This window comes from Pleurodeles waltl, chromosome 3_1 (assembly GCF_031143425.1).
Source record: "Pleurodeles waltl isolate 20211129_DDA chromosome 3_1, aPleWal1.hap1.20221129, whole genome shotgun sequence".
Classification (NCBI taxonomy): domain Eukaryota; kingdom Metazoa; phylum Chordata; class Amphibia; order Caudata; family Salamandridae; genus Pleurodeles; species Pleurodeles waltl.
In genome coordinates, this window is record NC_090440.1 from 712,601,583 (window position 1) to 712,617,286 (window position 15,704).

At 44.2% G+C, this 15,704-nt stretch overlaps 1 protein-coding gene across 2 annotated transcripts in view; it reads left to right on the plus strand.

Annotated features, from left to right (window-relative positions):
• The window catches only part of LYPLA2 (lysophospholipase 2), a 94,335-nt gene that overhangs the window by 45,752 nt on the left and 32,879 nt on the right, over positions 1–15,704 (plus strand). For both annotated transcript variants that reach the window (XM_069223454.1, XM_069223453.1), the window contains exons 7-9: positions 6,219–6,292; positions 9,384–9,485; positions 10,169–10,345. In XM_069223454.1, the coding sequence (XP_069079555.1) occupies positions 6,219–6,292; positions 9,384–9,485; positions 10,169–10,345 (353 nt within the window). The remainder of the gene's footprint in view (positions 1–6,218; positions 6,293–9,383; positions 9,486–10,168; positions 10,346–15,704) is intronic.

The following is a 15,704-nucleotide window of genomic DNA, read 5'->3' on the forward strand; positions in this document are numbered from 1 at the left end:
GCAAGTACACAACAATGTATTATTTGGCAAGGAAAAAACAATTGGGATAGGAAACAGCTCTTTGTATCATTTTGCAGCCAATAACAAAGGGAAACCAGTCACTAAGAGCACCATCGTAAGATGGATAACTCGGACAATTCAAATGTGTTGCAAAAAGGCTGGCATGCAGGTAGAAACGAAACCAAGAGCACACTCAACAAAAATGAAGGGAGCTACAGTAGCCATTCTGGCAACTGTTTGTTGAGCGATATATGTACGGCAGCGACATACGTATGTCAGCCACACATTCACAAAACACTACTGCATAGATGTCCAGGTGAACAGAGAAGCACAGGTGGGGCAGAGAGTACTGAAATGTTTGTTCACAAGCTCAACCTTATCTCCAAGCCAGCCACCACAGTGAAGAAACCACTACGATATTGATGTACAGTATGTGAATCCAGAAAAGATTCCCGCTGTTAAAATCAAACAGTTGCTTACCTGTAGGAACAATTTTGCAGCTTGAAGAATTTTCAGGATTCACATGCGACCCACCCCCCTCCACAGGAAATGAAACGCGGCAAAGTAAACAGGGGCATAAATAAGGTAGAATCAAGAAGAAGGCCAGGGGACAGTGAAAGGACAGCCAATCACCAGGGAAAAAGAATCTGAAACTGACAACCATGCGCAGAGGCTTGCCGGGAGGGCATGTGACACCAGAAGAGGCTAGAATAAGCACCAAATGGTCGACGCCCAACAACAACATAAAAAAGGAAAGAAAAAAGACGCTACTGCAAGAGTAGAGTTCTGGACCTAGCCACTAGATGGTGGAATAATGCACAGCATGTGAATCCAGAAAGTTCTTCGCACTATAAAACCATTCCTACAGGTAACTTACCTGATTCAATTTGTCTGTGCCTGTTCCAAAAGTGCTAATACTTGTTTTAAGTTGATGGAAAAACTAGGGGCATCCAGTCTAAACTCAAGATAGTCTTTCTTCTTGAATTCACTTTTTGACCAGACGTGCATGTTCTTCATGTTCCATAAGTACCATTGAAGAAAAATAAAAAATATCATCCAGAAACAGCAAATCAAAGTGACTCATAATGTCAGGAAATATTGAATCCATAAAGTGTTGAAATACAGTAGGAGCATTACATGAGATTCAAAATGCGCATATGGGGTGCAGAAAGCCCTTTTCTACTCATCATCATCTTTATATGCAGGAAAAAAGAACCCTGAAAATCAAAGTCAGTGAAAATGTGTGCTCCTTTGATGGTTTAACTTTGGGAGCTAAAGGATAACAATCCTTGATCATAACTTTATTTAAACCCCTTTAATCAACACAAGATTTTGATCCATCTCTGGTATAAAAACAGTGATGTCCTAGCTAGTGAGCAAGTTGATACAATTAATCACTTTTGCAATTTTTCCTGCAAACAAGCCTTCAGTATTACCTTCTCCATATCTAATGACGAATACATAAGCCCAGAAGGAACAATAGTGCTAGGTTCAATTGGTATGAGTCAATCATAATTCCTTTGAGGGGGAAGGGAGCATAATTTAAGCTTGGCACAAACTGAAGAACAGGCATGATCAGAAGTGATGCAGAAGAAATATTAGCTCAATTAAATTTGATGTAGAATTCTTTATCTCATAATTTGGTGGCCAGTAACTTCCTGAAGCATACCAATAATCGTGACAAACTGTAATGAAAAAGCGATTGTTGTAATAAACTGATTGACATATGGATTATGGGTCTTCAACCAAGCTATTCAGATTATTGCAGCATTCATTGGGGTGGTAATAATACCAAAGGAAAGCATTTTGCTATGATCTCAAGAGACCTCCATTGGCAATGAGACTTCTGGAACTGGACCTCAAGTTAATGCTGTAGCATCAACAGTTTGATTTACTTAAGGAATCTTTTTATCTCTTTGAAATAATATGTTTAGGGGCCCAATCTAGATTAATGAACATTCCACAGACACCATCACCTAACAGTGTACATACATTAAAAACTTTCTCTTTCTTCGTTCTCAAGGTGATTGGTGAAACAAGCAAATGATTGTCAATGTTATTCATTGCAGATCTGGTATAAGCCAAATAACTCCTCCCTTCTTCTCTTTCTCGGGTGTTGATTAGGTTCCTAAAACATTTATTTGAGGATGTTTGGGATAGATCTGAATCACCATGTCCTACACCACCACAGTATGAAATCAGCCCAGCTTTGCATAGCATTCCTTCTCATGTTTAGTCAAAGATTGCTTGGCTACCCCAATATTTATGGGCTGTTACTTTTTGTCTTCCAAATGGAGACTCTCTAGCAGAATTAAAATACTTCTCTCTGGACTTCCTTGTTTCTTTTTATTTTTACTGTAGCCGATGTCCAATTAGCAGCACTGAATCAGCAATTTCAGGAAAAAAGTACAGCATTACAAACAAATACAACTCATCCTTAATGTCGTCTTTCAAGTCTCATCAGAAAGGAGCCAGTTGAATTCTTTATTCAAACCTAAATAGTCTCAGCAGTTTATTGGTCACATAACTCAAAATATCTGTTCCACCTCGCTGAATATTGCACAATGCTTTTTCAGCGAAATGCTCTAAATCGGGACATTCAAACATCTTAAACTCAAGTAAGTAGGTATCTGAAGTTACCAAACAGGCAATCAAATTTGTTGTTAGAGGAGGTGTCCAAGTCAATGGATGTTCAGTAAGGCAACTGATCAAAGTAACCCACCTTTAATTGGTGTTTATTGAATTGAGCATTGTGGAATGCTTTATGCACTGTGAGAGAATCCAAAATATATTTTATCAGAGTCCCCAGAAAAAGTAGGTTGCTTAAAAGAACTACTGGGATATCACTAGACCTTAAAACCAATGTCAGTCTTAATGCCTTCTGTCTTGTGCTAGTTCCCGATAAGGGTGCATATCATAGGCAAACCTATGGAGTCACAGGAATCACAATCTGTCTAGGAATGAATGCTGAGAAAGTCTTTCAAGTTTCCTTCATGAAGCCCTCGTCATGGATGGTTCCTCCCAGCAACCATTGTGGCATCCTGCGCTTAATAACGCACAAGAACAGTGTCTTGTTAGGAGGTAAAATAGAAAAGGCAAAAACCTCTTTGGCAGCCTTGCAGCAGAAGTAGACAAGCAAGGCACCAAACTTTCGCTGACATCAGAACAGAGAAATTACCTTAGCAAGGACATCCAGTAGAAGATCCAAAGGGAAATCTGACTTTAATTAATAAAATTTGTGGACAGAAATAGTAGCTAGTGAATGATGAATGAAACAAAAACATACTATAACTAATGCTGTGAGAGACGGTCGTTGCTCATAATACCTCCTTTTATGAATGGTTCAAATAGCAACTGACACCACCAGAAAAGATTCCAGCTTTATCTTCGATTAGAAAGCTCACACAGTCATGGATGAGCACCATCTTGGAAAGGTCATTTCATAAGACTTAGATAAACCCTCTCTTCCACACATTGCATTGGTGGGGCACATTGACCTTCTGGTGTCCAGTGCTGAACTTCGAGGTCCTGCTGCTGCTGTTCCTGCCCAATGTTCTTTGCAAGTTGTGGAGCACAACTATGGGTAACAATGACCACAGAAAAGCTAGCGCAAACTAGGCTCCTAAGGTGCACAGGCATGCAGTGAGTATTATTGAAAAGGAAATGGGTGTGTTTTCTAGGCATGTCCATGGTAATTGCTGTTCCATTGGTTTCGGTTGTAGGGCTGCATAGTTCACAGTTTGGATGAGTGCATCATGAAAGCTTGGACATCAGAATAGACTTTAATCTTGCCATCTGCAATTTTACATTAGGTGGCCATAGCTCTAGCTTCTGGTTGGTTATTCTAGTACACTCTCCTTTTATAGGAAGGGAGGAGAATAACAAACAAGCTTGTACTCTGTGCAGAGAGAATTGAATGTAAATCATTCTTAAACGGCAACAAAAGTAGAGATGTAATGGCAGTAGCTCGGAGTTCACGTTGTCGAAGGCTGTGTAGTGTACGAACTTCATTAATCTGTTGCCTCTGTAAGCAGTTGTGTATGCTTTCAGGAAGTCTGAAAGAAGCACTTCAAGCACAATTGACTTTGGACAAGATGATAAACAAAACCTAAGTGGAAGAAACTAACTGCAAACACATTGGAAATTTCAGGTGCCATTGCCATATCCATGAATGGCCTCCAGTAGGGTAATTTAGCAAGGTAATGCCACAAAGGTTATCACCATCATTCCTACTTTGAGAGGAATAATGTTTAAGTTGTTACAACATATCCAGTGGTGAAGAAGGACCTGTACTTGTCTGTGGATACTTGATGTTTGAAGAGTGGCAGTCGGTCACAGTGAATCTGCGTAACCAGTGTCACCATAAAGGCATTTAAAAAAGTGTGAACAAGGTAGAGGCCTCTGGCATCCAACAAATAATGACACCAGAGGAAGGTGGAAACCGGGAGGAAGTTGTGAGTATTTGTAATGTATTGAGGGCATTTTTTAACCCTTTCCAGGGGTGCCTAAAGGTGCTAGTGTATGAAGCCTTGCCAAAAGAATCAATGTCCTGAAGAATGATACTGAAGACTTTAGATATTGTCATTCTTAGTTCACAACCTGATCTACCATTGTTATGGCTTTGCAGCACATTCAGTAATCCGGGGATAACCTTATACATTTCTCTGAGGTTTCTGTCAGAGACTGAAATCTGATTTGATTTCTAGAGATGTGGAGCAAAGGTCTGTGCTTTAGTTGAGTATTTCAACCTTAGTGAGTTAGGGGGTTTGCAGGGCTGGGTCGTCATATTCCATGAGCATGCACATTGCCCACTAGTTATTTAGGTAGCTTGTGGAAGCATGTACTATTGAGCGCCCTAGTAACCAGTTAGTTGCATATTTGGACAGTGATGGGTGTAGGGTCAGGGTTTTATACATTCTGTTGTAGGAAGTTGTAGCTACTGATATTAGACCCCTAATGCTATTACCTTCAAATTTCATCGAAGATGTAGGTGAAGACAGGCCCTCACTCTGTGCCTTGTACCGTCCTGAAACCTGTGTGTAGAAGATCCAGCAGTTTGGTTTTCTGGGGAAAAAGTCTGTGCCATTGTAACACCGGGTTCACGCAGCTTGGCTGGATATGGAATTGGTCTAAAGTTGGGCATATCAGATAAGCCTACTTGCTATTTCTTCAGTATTACGTACTACTTTAGTTTTCTGCCTTTTTTGAGTTCCAAGTCTAGCATTTGAGCAAGAAATGTATGCATTTGTTCATTTCAGACCTTTTTGTATTGACTGATCAGTTAAGCTTTTCCATTGTAATTCTATTCAAGGAGTGATATGAAGATGTTCCAGCAAAAAATATTGCTTTTTGCTTCCTTTTTTCCTGAAGCAAGCTTCGTTTGAAATGTGGTAGATTTACATTATTTGTATTGCATTGTATTGGAAAGAGACAAGTGCTGTTTCTTGTTGGGTCCTGGGATACCAATGCTGTTCTGTTGCATATCCCACAAGAGGGCCACTTGTTCATTTAATTTACATAATGTGGAAGAGGCTGACGAATGGCAGCTGAAGCTGACCTGATTCTCATCACTTCAAAGTTGTACCTAATTATTAAATCAGAGCCGATGCATTCCTGTAGGGAAAGTTGATTTGATAATTGTATTTGTATGATGGATAACTGTCAGAACAGATGTTGAGTTTGTTTTTCTTGTGTGTTGGATGGCATGTGCCAAACCCTGGATTTGAGAAGTTCACACCATACAACAGTAGAGCACTTTTCTGTCAATTAGGGATACAGTCATGATTGCCGATTTGGAATTGGCATGAAACCAGAAACAGAGATAGCATAATCATCTATTTTGAAGAAGGGCGGCTGTGGCTGACAGAAGAAGATGCCAGAAATATCCCGGGTATTCTTGCTGGCTAGAAAATGTAAGAAACCTTCAGACCCAGGCAGATGCTTGTTTCTAATGTGTTTTGATCCAGTTACCTTGGGGGCCCAAGGAGAGCAGTTTTTTTTTTTTTTTTTAAACATCAATAAGGACACTTTTTCTCCTCAGGTTCTGTAGCCATTTTGGGATGAGTCCTTCACTGGTGCCTATCACATAAACTCTCCTTGCGTGATATAATGATTTGTTCTCACTTATGTCTGAAGACTCCCATCGTTTATCTGTATAACAGGGATAATGCATTAATCTAATTTTCCTTTTTTTATGTCCCCCCTCCCCCCCCCCACAGTCAAAGCTATTATAGAGCATGAGGTGAAGAATGGAATCCCAGCCCATCGCATTATATTAGGAGGATTTTCACAGGTAAGAGCAAAAGAACAGTATGGTGTAACACTACCTCTCTTTCCTGCCCAAACCCCACCCCCACCTCCCTCATACCAAGGTGTTGTTATTCTAGAGACTATCACTCCGAAATCTGTGGTGTATGAGGGTGGAGCTGGAGACCACCATGGGGACTTAGGTTCCTGAACCAATCAAATACCAACTCCTGCAGACACTCCACACTGTAGGTGCCTGTCATAGGTTGATCACTTGGCTTACTAAGGCTGTGCTCGCATACACACAGGTAACACTCCAGCCTTTATGGGCGTTTGGGAGTTGGAGATTGTCAGATCACTTCACGGCAGGAAATGGGAGAAGGCACTGGTGTACCTGCAGGTATCTTACAATGCCCGCCGTAAACGAATCCAATTTTACATCCTTCATCGGCATATTTGTCCCTGAACCAAACTGCTCATCTTTCCCGCCGCCTCTGACACGTTTTCCAGATTTAGCGCTCCGGGGATTGACCTGAAACACATTCTATGGGATTGCACACATTTGCACAGGTACTGGCCAACTGTTCTCACACAACTGGAGCGCCTCACAGGCATTCTGAATATTTCTACCTGGGAGGTGGGCGCTCTGGGCATATACTATAGGCCGAGTAGCTGCAAGGCCACTGCCAGTTTCCTTGACTTGGCACTCATACTGGCTAAGAAGACAATCGCATTTCACTAGAAGTCATCCATTCAACCTGACCCTGCTCAGTGGTGGCATTGTTTACCCGATGTGCTAAGGCTGAGGCAGTGGCATTTCATGGGGAGGACGCCAGAGGTCTCCCCGACTCTCCGTTGGCCTTTAGCTGAGAGGCATTACTCTCTAAATTGATTGTCCATCAGTCAGTGTTCCCCGGACTTCACCATCCCGTTCTCTTGAGGACTGTTGCATATCTTTGGTGGCCTTCCCCTTCCCATTGGGCTTCCTCTCTCCCACAGGACCCACAAGTCTTTCATACGTTGGAGGCACACCTCCTGATGAGCCCCACTATTCTCCTCTCCCCCCCTCCCCCCTAACATCCACCCCACCACCTTCCAACCTACTACCCTGGCTTCTTTCCCCTAGATAGTAGTGGGAGCTTTGCCCCACGGGCTTGACCATTGCGAATGTATGCTTCACATGTTTAGCCATTTCTGTTGGAAAAAAACGCAGTACAAAGGTGTGTTAAAAAAACTCTTGTTGTGTACCGCTTTAAGTGATCGTGTGGACATCACTTAAAACACTACAACATTAATCAGCCCTCTGGGAGTCTGCTCAAAGCATGCAGGAAGTATCTTGCTTTCGCTCAACTTGGGATATGATGAGGATAGCCAGTACTTAAACCGGGTGGGCTCTGCATGTGTTGTTTGGAAACACATCCCTCAAGCTAGCACATAATGTGTGTATGTGACCCAATAGGTTACTCTAATTTGAGAAGTGGTCAAGGGGTTCAGGTTTTAGATTACAAATGGGTAATCCTGAGGGGTTTAATACTGAGGGTTGTGTTTTTTTTTTATTCAACCCATGGGTTACTTTGCTTGCAGTTCTAAGAGAAGCCGATGGAAGACCACTTACTTGAGAACATTGAAATGGATAAGTGCAAAGAATTGCACTATTTTCCTCAGGCTTAAAATTTAAAGGTTCATATTGCTATTGTCCTGGCAGTTGATTTCACATAGTCTTCTTCAATTGTACTGTTTATACACTTACTGATTTCAACTAATTTGTAGCCATATTGCATCTATAAAGATTACGGACCAACATCTTATCCACTTCACTGTAGAGGCACCCCACTTTCTTGTTGGCCACAGATTGTGTCTTTCTAAAATTTGAGGTGATCCATTCCTATTTCACAGTGAAAATCATCATTACGAGTATTCTATTGGCGTAGCTATCATGCTTTTAGGAATACCATTCGTTTTAACATCAATTCTTCTCAAGAAAACCTTCTAAGTCATACCTGCTGGGAGCACGGCCGTACCAGCTTTTTCATTGCTCCTGCTTTTTACATTTGATCACAAGAATATGAGGGAAGCATCCTCGCCTTTTTTTTGCTCTATTGGCCAATTCATTTTTGGGGGAAACTCACACTTTTGTCGCAGTCACCGTCTTTCTTGGTGTATGATTACACTGCCGCCGTTTTCATTATAAAAAACAAATTTGGTATGTAAGTCCGTAAAAGAGGAAAAGGACCTTTTGCTATTCAACTTGTGGAAACTTGTATATAGAAGCCTTTAAGCACTCAAGGTGTTATTTTCAGAGGAGTTACAGGGTCGTTCTTTCTGTGCAGTGCTTGAGCTGAGATCTCTTGACCCCTGCCCTACCCAGACAGATCAATGTCATCGAATTTTGGTCAGCTGCTGTCCAAATTGGGAAGCAATGAGAACCCTTTATGATCCCACTTTTAAGTTCTTGGCATATCGGTTCTTGAGGATGAAACTTTGTTACTCAGTGTGTCATGATTTTTATACATCCATGCTACTTTTATTAATTTCAGTTAAAGTTGTTACTTGAGGAAGGTTGCCAATTTGCATATATTTTTCTCGTACAATTAAAGCCCAATTTATAAAATGTTCACATTCGTATGATGCCTAACTTACTAGTTACAATGATGGCTTATGATCTGAAGAAATGGCTTAATATTGAGAACATCTGGATTGCACCAACAGATTGTATTATAATCAAAGTTCTAGACCTTTTTGAGATATGTTTCTGAATTGGGTTTTATGTTCTGTGACTAAAATAATGCCATATTTTCTCTGCCCAGTAGTTGACTGCGGTCCTAGTATATAGTCGAGACTGCCATGCAAAGCTTTGTGTGTGTGTGCGCACACACGTTTTTACAAGCAGTGCTATAGCATCTTAGACTAATTGTTGAACTTAAAATTATTGGTTGGGGAGCGTTTTGTAAGACTAACTACAAACATACTCTTGACTCCCATGACTAGCAAAATTCCACTTCAGGAAGATGGAAATACAGAATAAGACTGAGTCTGCCTTTCCCTGTGGGCAGACACAAGAGCAGGGTATTATTAGCATTGTGTGTGTGTAAAAGGCTGTCTTTTCCCTTGATTAGTATCTTTTCCTTCTGTTATAGGGAGGTGCTCTTTCACTGTACACAGCTCTCACCTGCCAACACAAGCTTTGCGGAGTTGTAGGGCTCAGCTGCTGGCTGCCTCTTCACCAAACATTTCCTCAGGTGAGTGATCCTTCTGGCCTTCAGATGGGTAAAGCACATTTTCCGATATTGGAGCATAGAAGGGACAACAGACACATTAAAAAAAACAAGGAAGGGTGCAAGTCTGAGAAGAAAGCTGTACGCAATATATGAAATGAAGAAGTAGCAAGAAAGTGTTGTCCTAAAAAGGAAGAAATATTGTCAAAGCTACCACCTCTGCGTATGCTCTGTTTGAAGAGCTCTGCTGAGAGTTATCATTGCAGCTACCTTCCTTGGAAGTGCAGCGGGTAAGTGTAGCTAGCAGAGCCTCGAGCCTTCAGTGTGAAACCCATGCCAGACATGGAGAAGCAGCTTCTGTTGCTGACAGATCTGAACCTCTATTGTGTGTAATAAAGAACCACTTCCCCACATCACCAAGCCCAGAATTTAAAGAGTGTTGCACAGTGTACTCATCCTTGACATGTTGTGGACCAATGCTGATCACATTAGTACTTGCAACACACAGCAAAGTAGTTTGCAGCGAGATTTTCAAAAGAGCAGTGGGTCAATTTCTTAAGGTTCATCCGTCTAGAGCTGTAGACATGTTGCAGCTGGCTCCTGAAGATAATCAACTGCGGGGCCTTGGAGAAGGTTGCAGCGTGCACATCACATTCCAAACTTGTACAGTTGGGTTGCTGACATTCCTATGTTCATCTTTTCTTCAGGCTGCTGGCAATGGTGTGAACAAGGACATTCCCATCCTGCAGTGTCATGGGGAGATGGACCCCATGATTCCAGTCCGCTTCGGAGCCCTAACTTCTGAAAAGCTCAAGTGTGTTGTAAATCCCTCTAAAGTTCAGTTTAAAACTTACCCTGGACTGATGCACAGCTCTTGTACCCAGGTTAGTGAAAGTTCTCACACACATACACATACACACACACACACACACACAAAAAGTACAGAGCACAGTTGTCTTGTGCGTGCTGCATTGTTTCAGAATGTCACTGGACCTATATACAACTAAACAAACATTGGCACATCCAACAGGTTGTGCCTATACGAGATCTATTCACTTTGTTAATGTTTTCTTACATGTTGCACTGTATCATGAACGGTTGTACAACAAGGAATTAAATTAAAAAATAAAGTAAATAAGCGCTATGATGGGGCCAGCATTGACCACGATATAGCACTTTTTACCCCTTTTAGTGATGTTGCACAGCAGCCAGCAATGATGTGCAATATGTCTTAGACGAGCATGGGGTGGGGGGGATCAGGCAGGGCAGACAACACGATGGAGAAGGGTGGGGAATAAAGAGCTAACAGCGGAGGATGCGTAAACAGAATGGACAGTTGGAGGAGGGCAAGATGGGGAAAACTAATCCGGAATGGTCAATTCAAGCATTCTCATTATTATTGTAATAGTAATCTGACCTTTTGTAATGTAATTGCCCACGTAAAGCGCTCCAAAGCACATGGACCATGTTTGTGCATGATAAAAAGTGCAAAGAGAAATGTGTCACATGGGAGACTGTTTTGTAATCTTGTGATCAGATTGCAAAAAGTATCCAAGGCTGCAGCAAGATGGCCAGCCAGTTTCACAAAATGATCACATGACAGAGGCCAGAAAAAGGCTTCATTGGCTGCCGTCTCAACCTAGTGAGTAAATGGCTTTTAGCGACAGGCTAAACCTCAACTGCTGCTCACATCTCAGCCCGGATGGCCAGCGCCTAGAGGTAATTTATTTCGGCGGACACTTTACTTATGTACTGGCTCAATATACAGAAACAGTTGGGTAGTTACAGATCAAAAAGTAATAAACATTTGTAGTTACCTGTCAGAGACGGAAATATAATTAGTTCAGCAGGTGCAGTGATACCGGACCCGTGCATGTTAATGGGCATCTAAACTCCAGTCATAGCTCTATTTCAATAGGCCACCAATATGAAGGGTGGGGGGGCATTTTCCTTGTATGCACAAGGGTCACTAACGGTGCTCACTGATACATGGCTGCAATAAAACACAGTTTATGTAGTGCTGAGGCTGACTCGCGGAGACCTGCACTAAGGTCATTTATATTTGAAACTGCTTGACAAGGGACGTGAGGTTTGTCATGTTTTTATTAGCGCTCTGAAGTGGTGTCCTGAATTTGGTAAAACTATACAAACACAGCTGATATAGAGAATATTATCTATCTCACATAGAAAGGGGAAAACAATATTTAGATGTGTTATAAGTGTTGTCAATTTCATGCACCTCAAATGACTCAAAGTGGCATTTTACAGCAAATGGGTGGCAAGTTTCGATGGTCTGTTTAAAGTGGGGTGTTTCAAAATATATTCTGCTCAAAAGTACATGGAATCTACAGGAGCTGAAAAAGTAGTAATAAACTTTTAACAGAACTGCTGCTGCTGACTTAAGAGCTAGGAACCAGGTTTGAGTCTAGGCGTCAGCTCAACACTCTGGTTTTGGGCAAATCACTTAATGTCTCCGTGCTTACAAAAATGAATGTGTCCTTGTGCCTGCTCGGTATTCTGATAAAGACTCCCTTATTTAACTATATACCATACAAAATAATAAGCCACTCCGAGTGCAGTTCAGCAAATAAGGCATCAGAACACAGTGCTGCATGCGGGCAGTCAGTCTGGGCGGTAACCCTTGCTGCATTATGCCAGTACCTGGCTCACTCTCCAGCTTCTTTCCTTGCTTTCTCCTCCTCTTGTCTTCACCATTCCCACTATCAAGATCCACAGAGGACGCCATGCTACATGCAAAAAAAAACACCATTGCAACCCTTGATCACTATTTACTTGCTTACTGGTCAGTGGGTTCTGCATAGCCAGTTTCATGACATAATGGGGGTCTCTACGTCCTGCATAGGCAGACATGTTAAGGCTAGATAGGGCTGTTGTGGGCAGATTATGACTACCCGTTCAGGAAAGGAGAATGGGCAGATGTTGAAAGCCAAACAGGTATTAAACTAGAGAAGAAAAACTTAATAGGAGCGCATAAGCAGTCCCATGTCGCCCATAAATAGCCCATTGAGCCCCACATGTTTTCTTTCCCTTCTGTGATTATTTATGTATTTATAACTCGTGAAAAGTAAGAAATGGTAATGTTCTCACACAATCAATTCTTCTTTATTCGGTTATATAATAATAACCATAAATCGCATAAATACATAAAACTTGTGATAGAGACTTCTAGCTGCAGATTCCTTACCTTAGAATTCCCTGATGTCAGCTTAGAATCCAGAATTTTTCTGCGGAGCAGTGCCCTGCGCATGCCGTCGGGTGGCGTCGTTCGGATCCGCGTGCCTCCTCCGGCTCCGCGTGGCATCGACATCGTCTTTGGAGCCATCTGTGACGTCACGGTCTTCCATATAAGCACCACCCCGGCGCGCGTACGTCAGTCCTTTGCCTTCGCGCCGGTTAAGCGCAGATCCGGAAAGAGCTACCCTTTTTTTTTTTTCGACGATTGTCAAGGTTTTTTGCTTGATTCATTTGAACATGTCTTCTAGAAAGACAGGATTCAAGCTATGTGGTGCATGTCATCGCATTATGTTGGTTACGGATCCACACAGTGTGTGTCTCCGGTGTCTGGAAAAGGACCACGATTCGACATCGTGTTACGACTCTCGGACCATGGCTCCAAAGGCCTGGAGGGAGAGATCCCTCAAACTTCTGGCGGCCCAACAGCCGTCTTTGGTCGGCGCGACTCAGAGGAGGTCACTTTCCCACAGTAGGAGGAGATCGCGGCACCTCTCCTGGAACCCCAAGTCCTCTTCCTCGCATTCATGGTCATCAGAACGTTCAGGTAAGAGGCACAAGAAGAAGAAGAAGTCCAAGCGGACTTCCGCCATGCCCGTCGGCCGACAAGGCATCTAAGGAATGTCGACGTTCCGAGCGCAGTTCCGTGGAGCTGTCGCCAGGGCCGACTCAGCGCTTTCCCCCTTTTCCGGGGACCAGAGCTCCCCTGCTCAAATAAGAGTTTTACGAGGCTATGCGCCTTGTTTTTGAGCGGACTGCACCCTTGGGTGGTTCTTCGGGCCCGCGGTGTCAGCAGGGGGCCCATCGGATTTGGCAGCGGCTTTGACCTCGGCGCTGTTGGGGAACCCAGGATCCGATAGCAGATCCAGACCGGTATCTCACAGTCAACCTCCTCTGGCGCCGAGTCCAACGTTGACGCTTCCTCCACCACCGGCGCCCACTGGTGGTAGCCCCATCCTCATTCCAGATGATCCGGAGTTGGAACAAAATCGTACAGCGACGATTCTGACGGCTCCGATTAGGCCCAGAATATTGCCTGAGCCTTATTTTGAACAGCCAGACACAGGAGAAGAGTGAGAGGGGGTCTGAGGACCCTTTAGAGTGTGAATTGGAGCAAGAACAGGACTGGTATGAGGATCTAGGGGAAGCCAGTGGACTGGACACTTCTCCAAATACTGGCATGCTCTCTTCTCCCTACGTGGCAACGGAGGAAGGGGCTGCTTATGCTATGGTGGTGCGTAGGGCAGCTGAGGTCTTGGACCTAGACTTGCCCATGGTGCCAGTCAGGACGAATCTCCTGACAGAGGTGCTTTAACCGGGGGTGACTACATCTGACCCGATGTTGCCCTTCACTGAGGCCCTAACGGACGTCTTTCTGGGAACATGGTTCAAACCCAGCACAGGGGCTCCTGTGAATAGGACATTCGGCCGCCGCCATAGACTTGCTCCAAATGACCCTAGTTTCCTTACCCAACACCCCACCCCGGAGAGGTTGGTGGTCCAAGCCTCCACTTCCTGTGGTGCCTTCCCTTGCGCCCCTCCAGATAGGGAATCCAAGAGGCTGGACCAACTTGGGAAGAAGTTGTTTTCTTCCCCCAGCCTAGCATTGAGGTCAGTAAACACCTCTTGCCTATTGGGCCTTTTTCCCCATACTTTATGTGATATGGTGGCACAGGTGCTGCCTCAGGTCCCGGAGGGTGTACTGGATACTTTCACCCAAGCTGTCAAGGATGGGAGAGATGCAGCCAAGTTTACAATCATGTGTGGATTGGACACGACCGGCTCGCTGGGTAGAGCGATTGCGTCGACCTACGTCGCCACGCCTGGGTTCGTTCTACTGGCTTTTCAGGGGATGTGCAGTTGAGTTTGATGGACATGCCCTTTGATGGTTCTCGCCTTTTTGGTGAGAAGGCAGACTCCGTGCTTGAGAGGTTCAAGGATTCTCGAGCTACAGCCAGATCCTTGGGCCTCTCAGCGCCAGCTTGACAGCAGTCTGTCTTTCGCCCCTTTCGAGACTTCGGAAGGGGCGAGGTACCACGCCAGCCACAACTTAGCCACCGTCCTCCGGCTTCACAGCATCCCGGGAGAGAACGTGGTTGTGGTACCTTCAGACCCAGAGAGTCTGGCCAGAGGTCAGCCACCACACAGCCCCCCCCCCCCCTCCACAGCGCCCAAGCCCTCCTACTGTGATTCTGCAAGACCATGTCCGTCCAGTTGGAGGGGGGGATTCAATTTCATCTCCCTCACTGGCATTCCACCACAACGGACAAATGGGTCCTGCAGATCATACAGAAGGGCTATTCCCTTGCAGTCTTTCCCTCCTGCTATCGCTCCGATAAAAGAGCGGCTGATGGAGGACCATTTGGTTTTGCTCCACAAGGAAGTTACAGCTCTCTTGGCAAAGTGAGCTATAGAAAGGGTCTCGATGTCAGAAGTAGGCATTGGTTGTTATTCCCGCTACTCTCTGATTCCCAAAAAGAACAAGGATCTTTGCCCTATCCTGGATTTAAGGGATGTCAATCTATTCCTCAAGAAGGAGAAATTCAAGATGCTCACTCTTGCTCAGGTCTTGTCTGCTCTAGACCAAGGAGACTGGATGGTAGCGTTGGACTTGCAGGATGTGTATTTTCACATCCCCATCCTGCCCGCCCACAGGCGTTACTTGCGGTTCAAGGTGGGCCACGAGCACTTTCAGTTTACCTTGCTCCCTTTCAGTCTCACCAGTGCCCCTTGGGTGTTCACCAAAGTGATGGCGGTGGTGGCAGCTCATCTGCGCAGGTTAGGGATTTCAGTCTTCCCCTACCTAGACGATTGGCTGTTGAAGGCTCCGACGCCCCAGGCTCTTGTCACCCATCTCCAGACGACGGCGAACCTCCTACATTCGCTCGGGTTCACTATAAATGTGCCGAAGTCACACCTGACTCCCTCTCAGAAGCTCACTTTCATCGGAGCTGTTCTGGACACAGTGCAGTATCAGGCCTACCCTCCCGA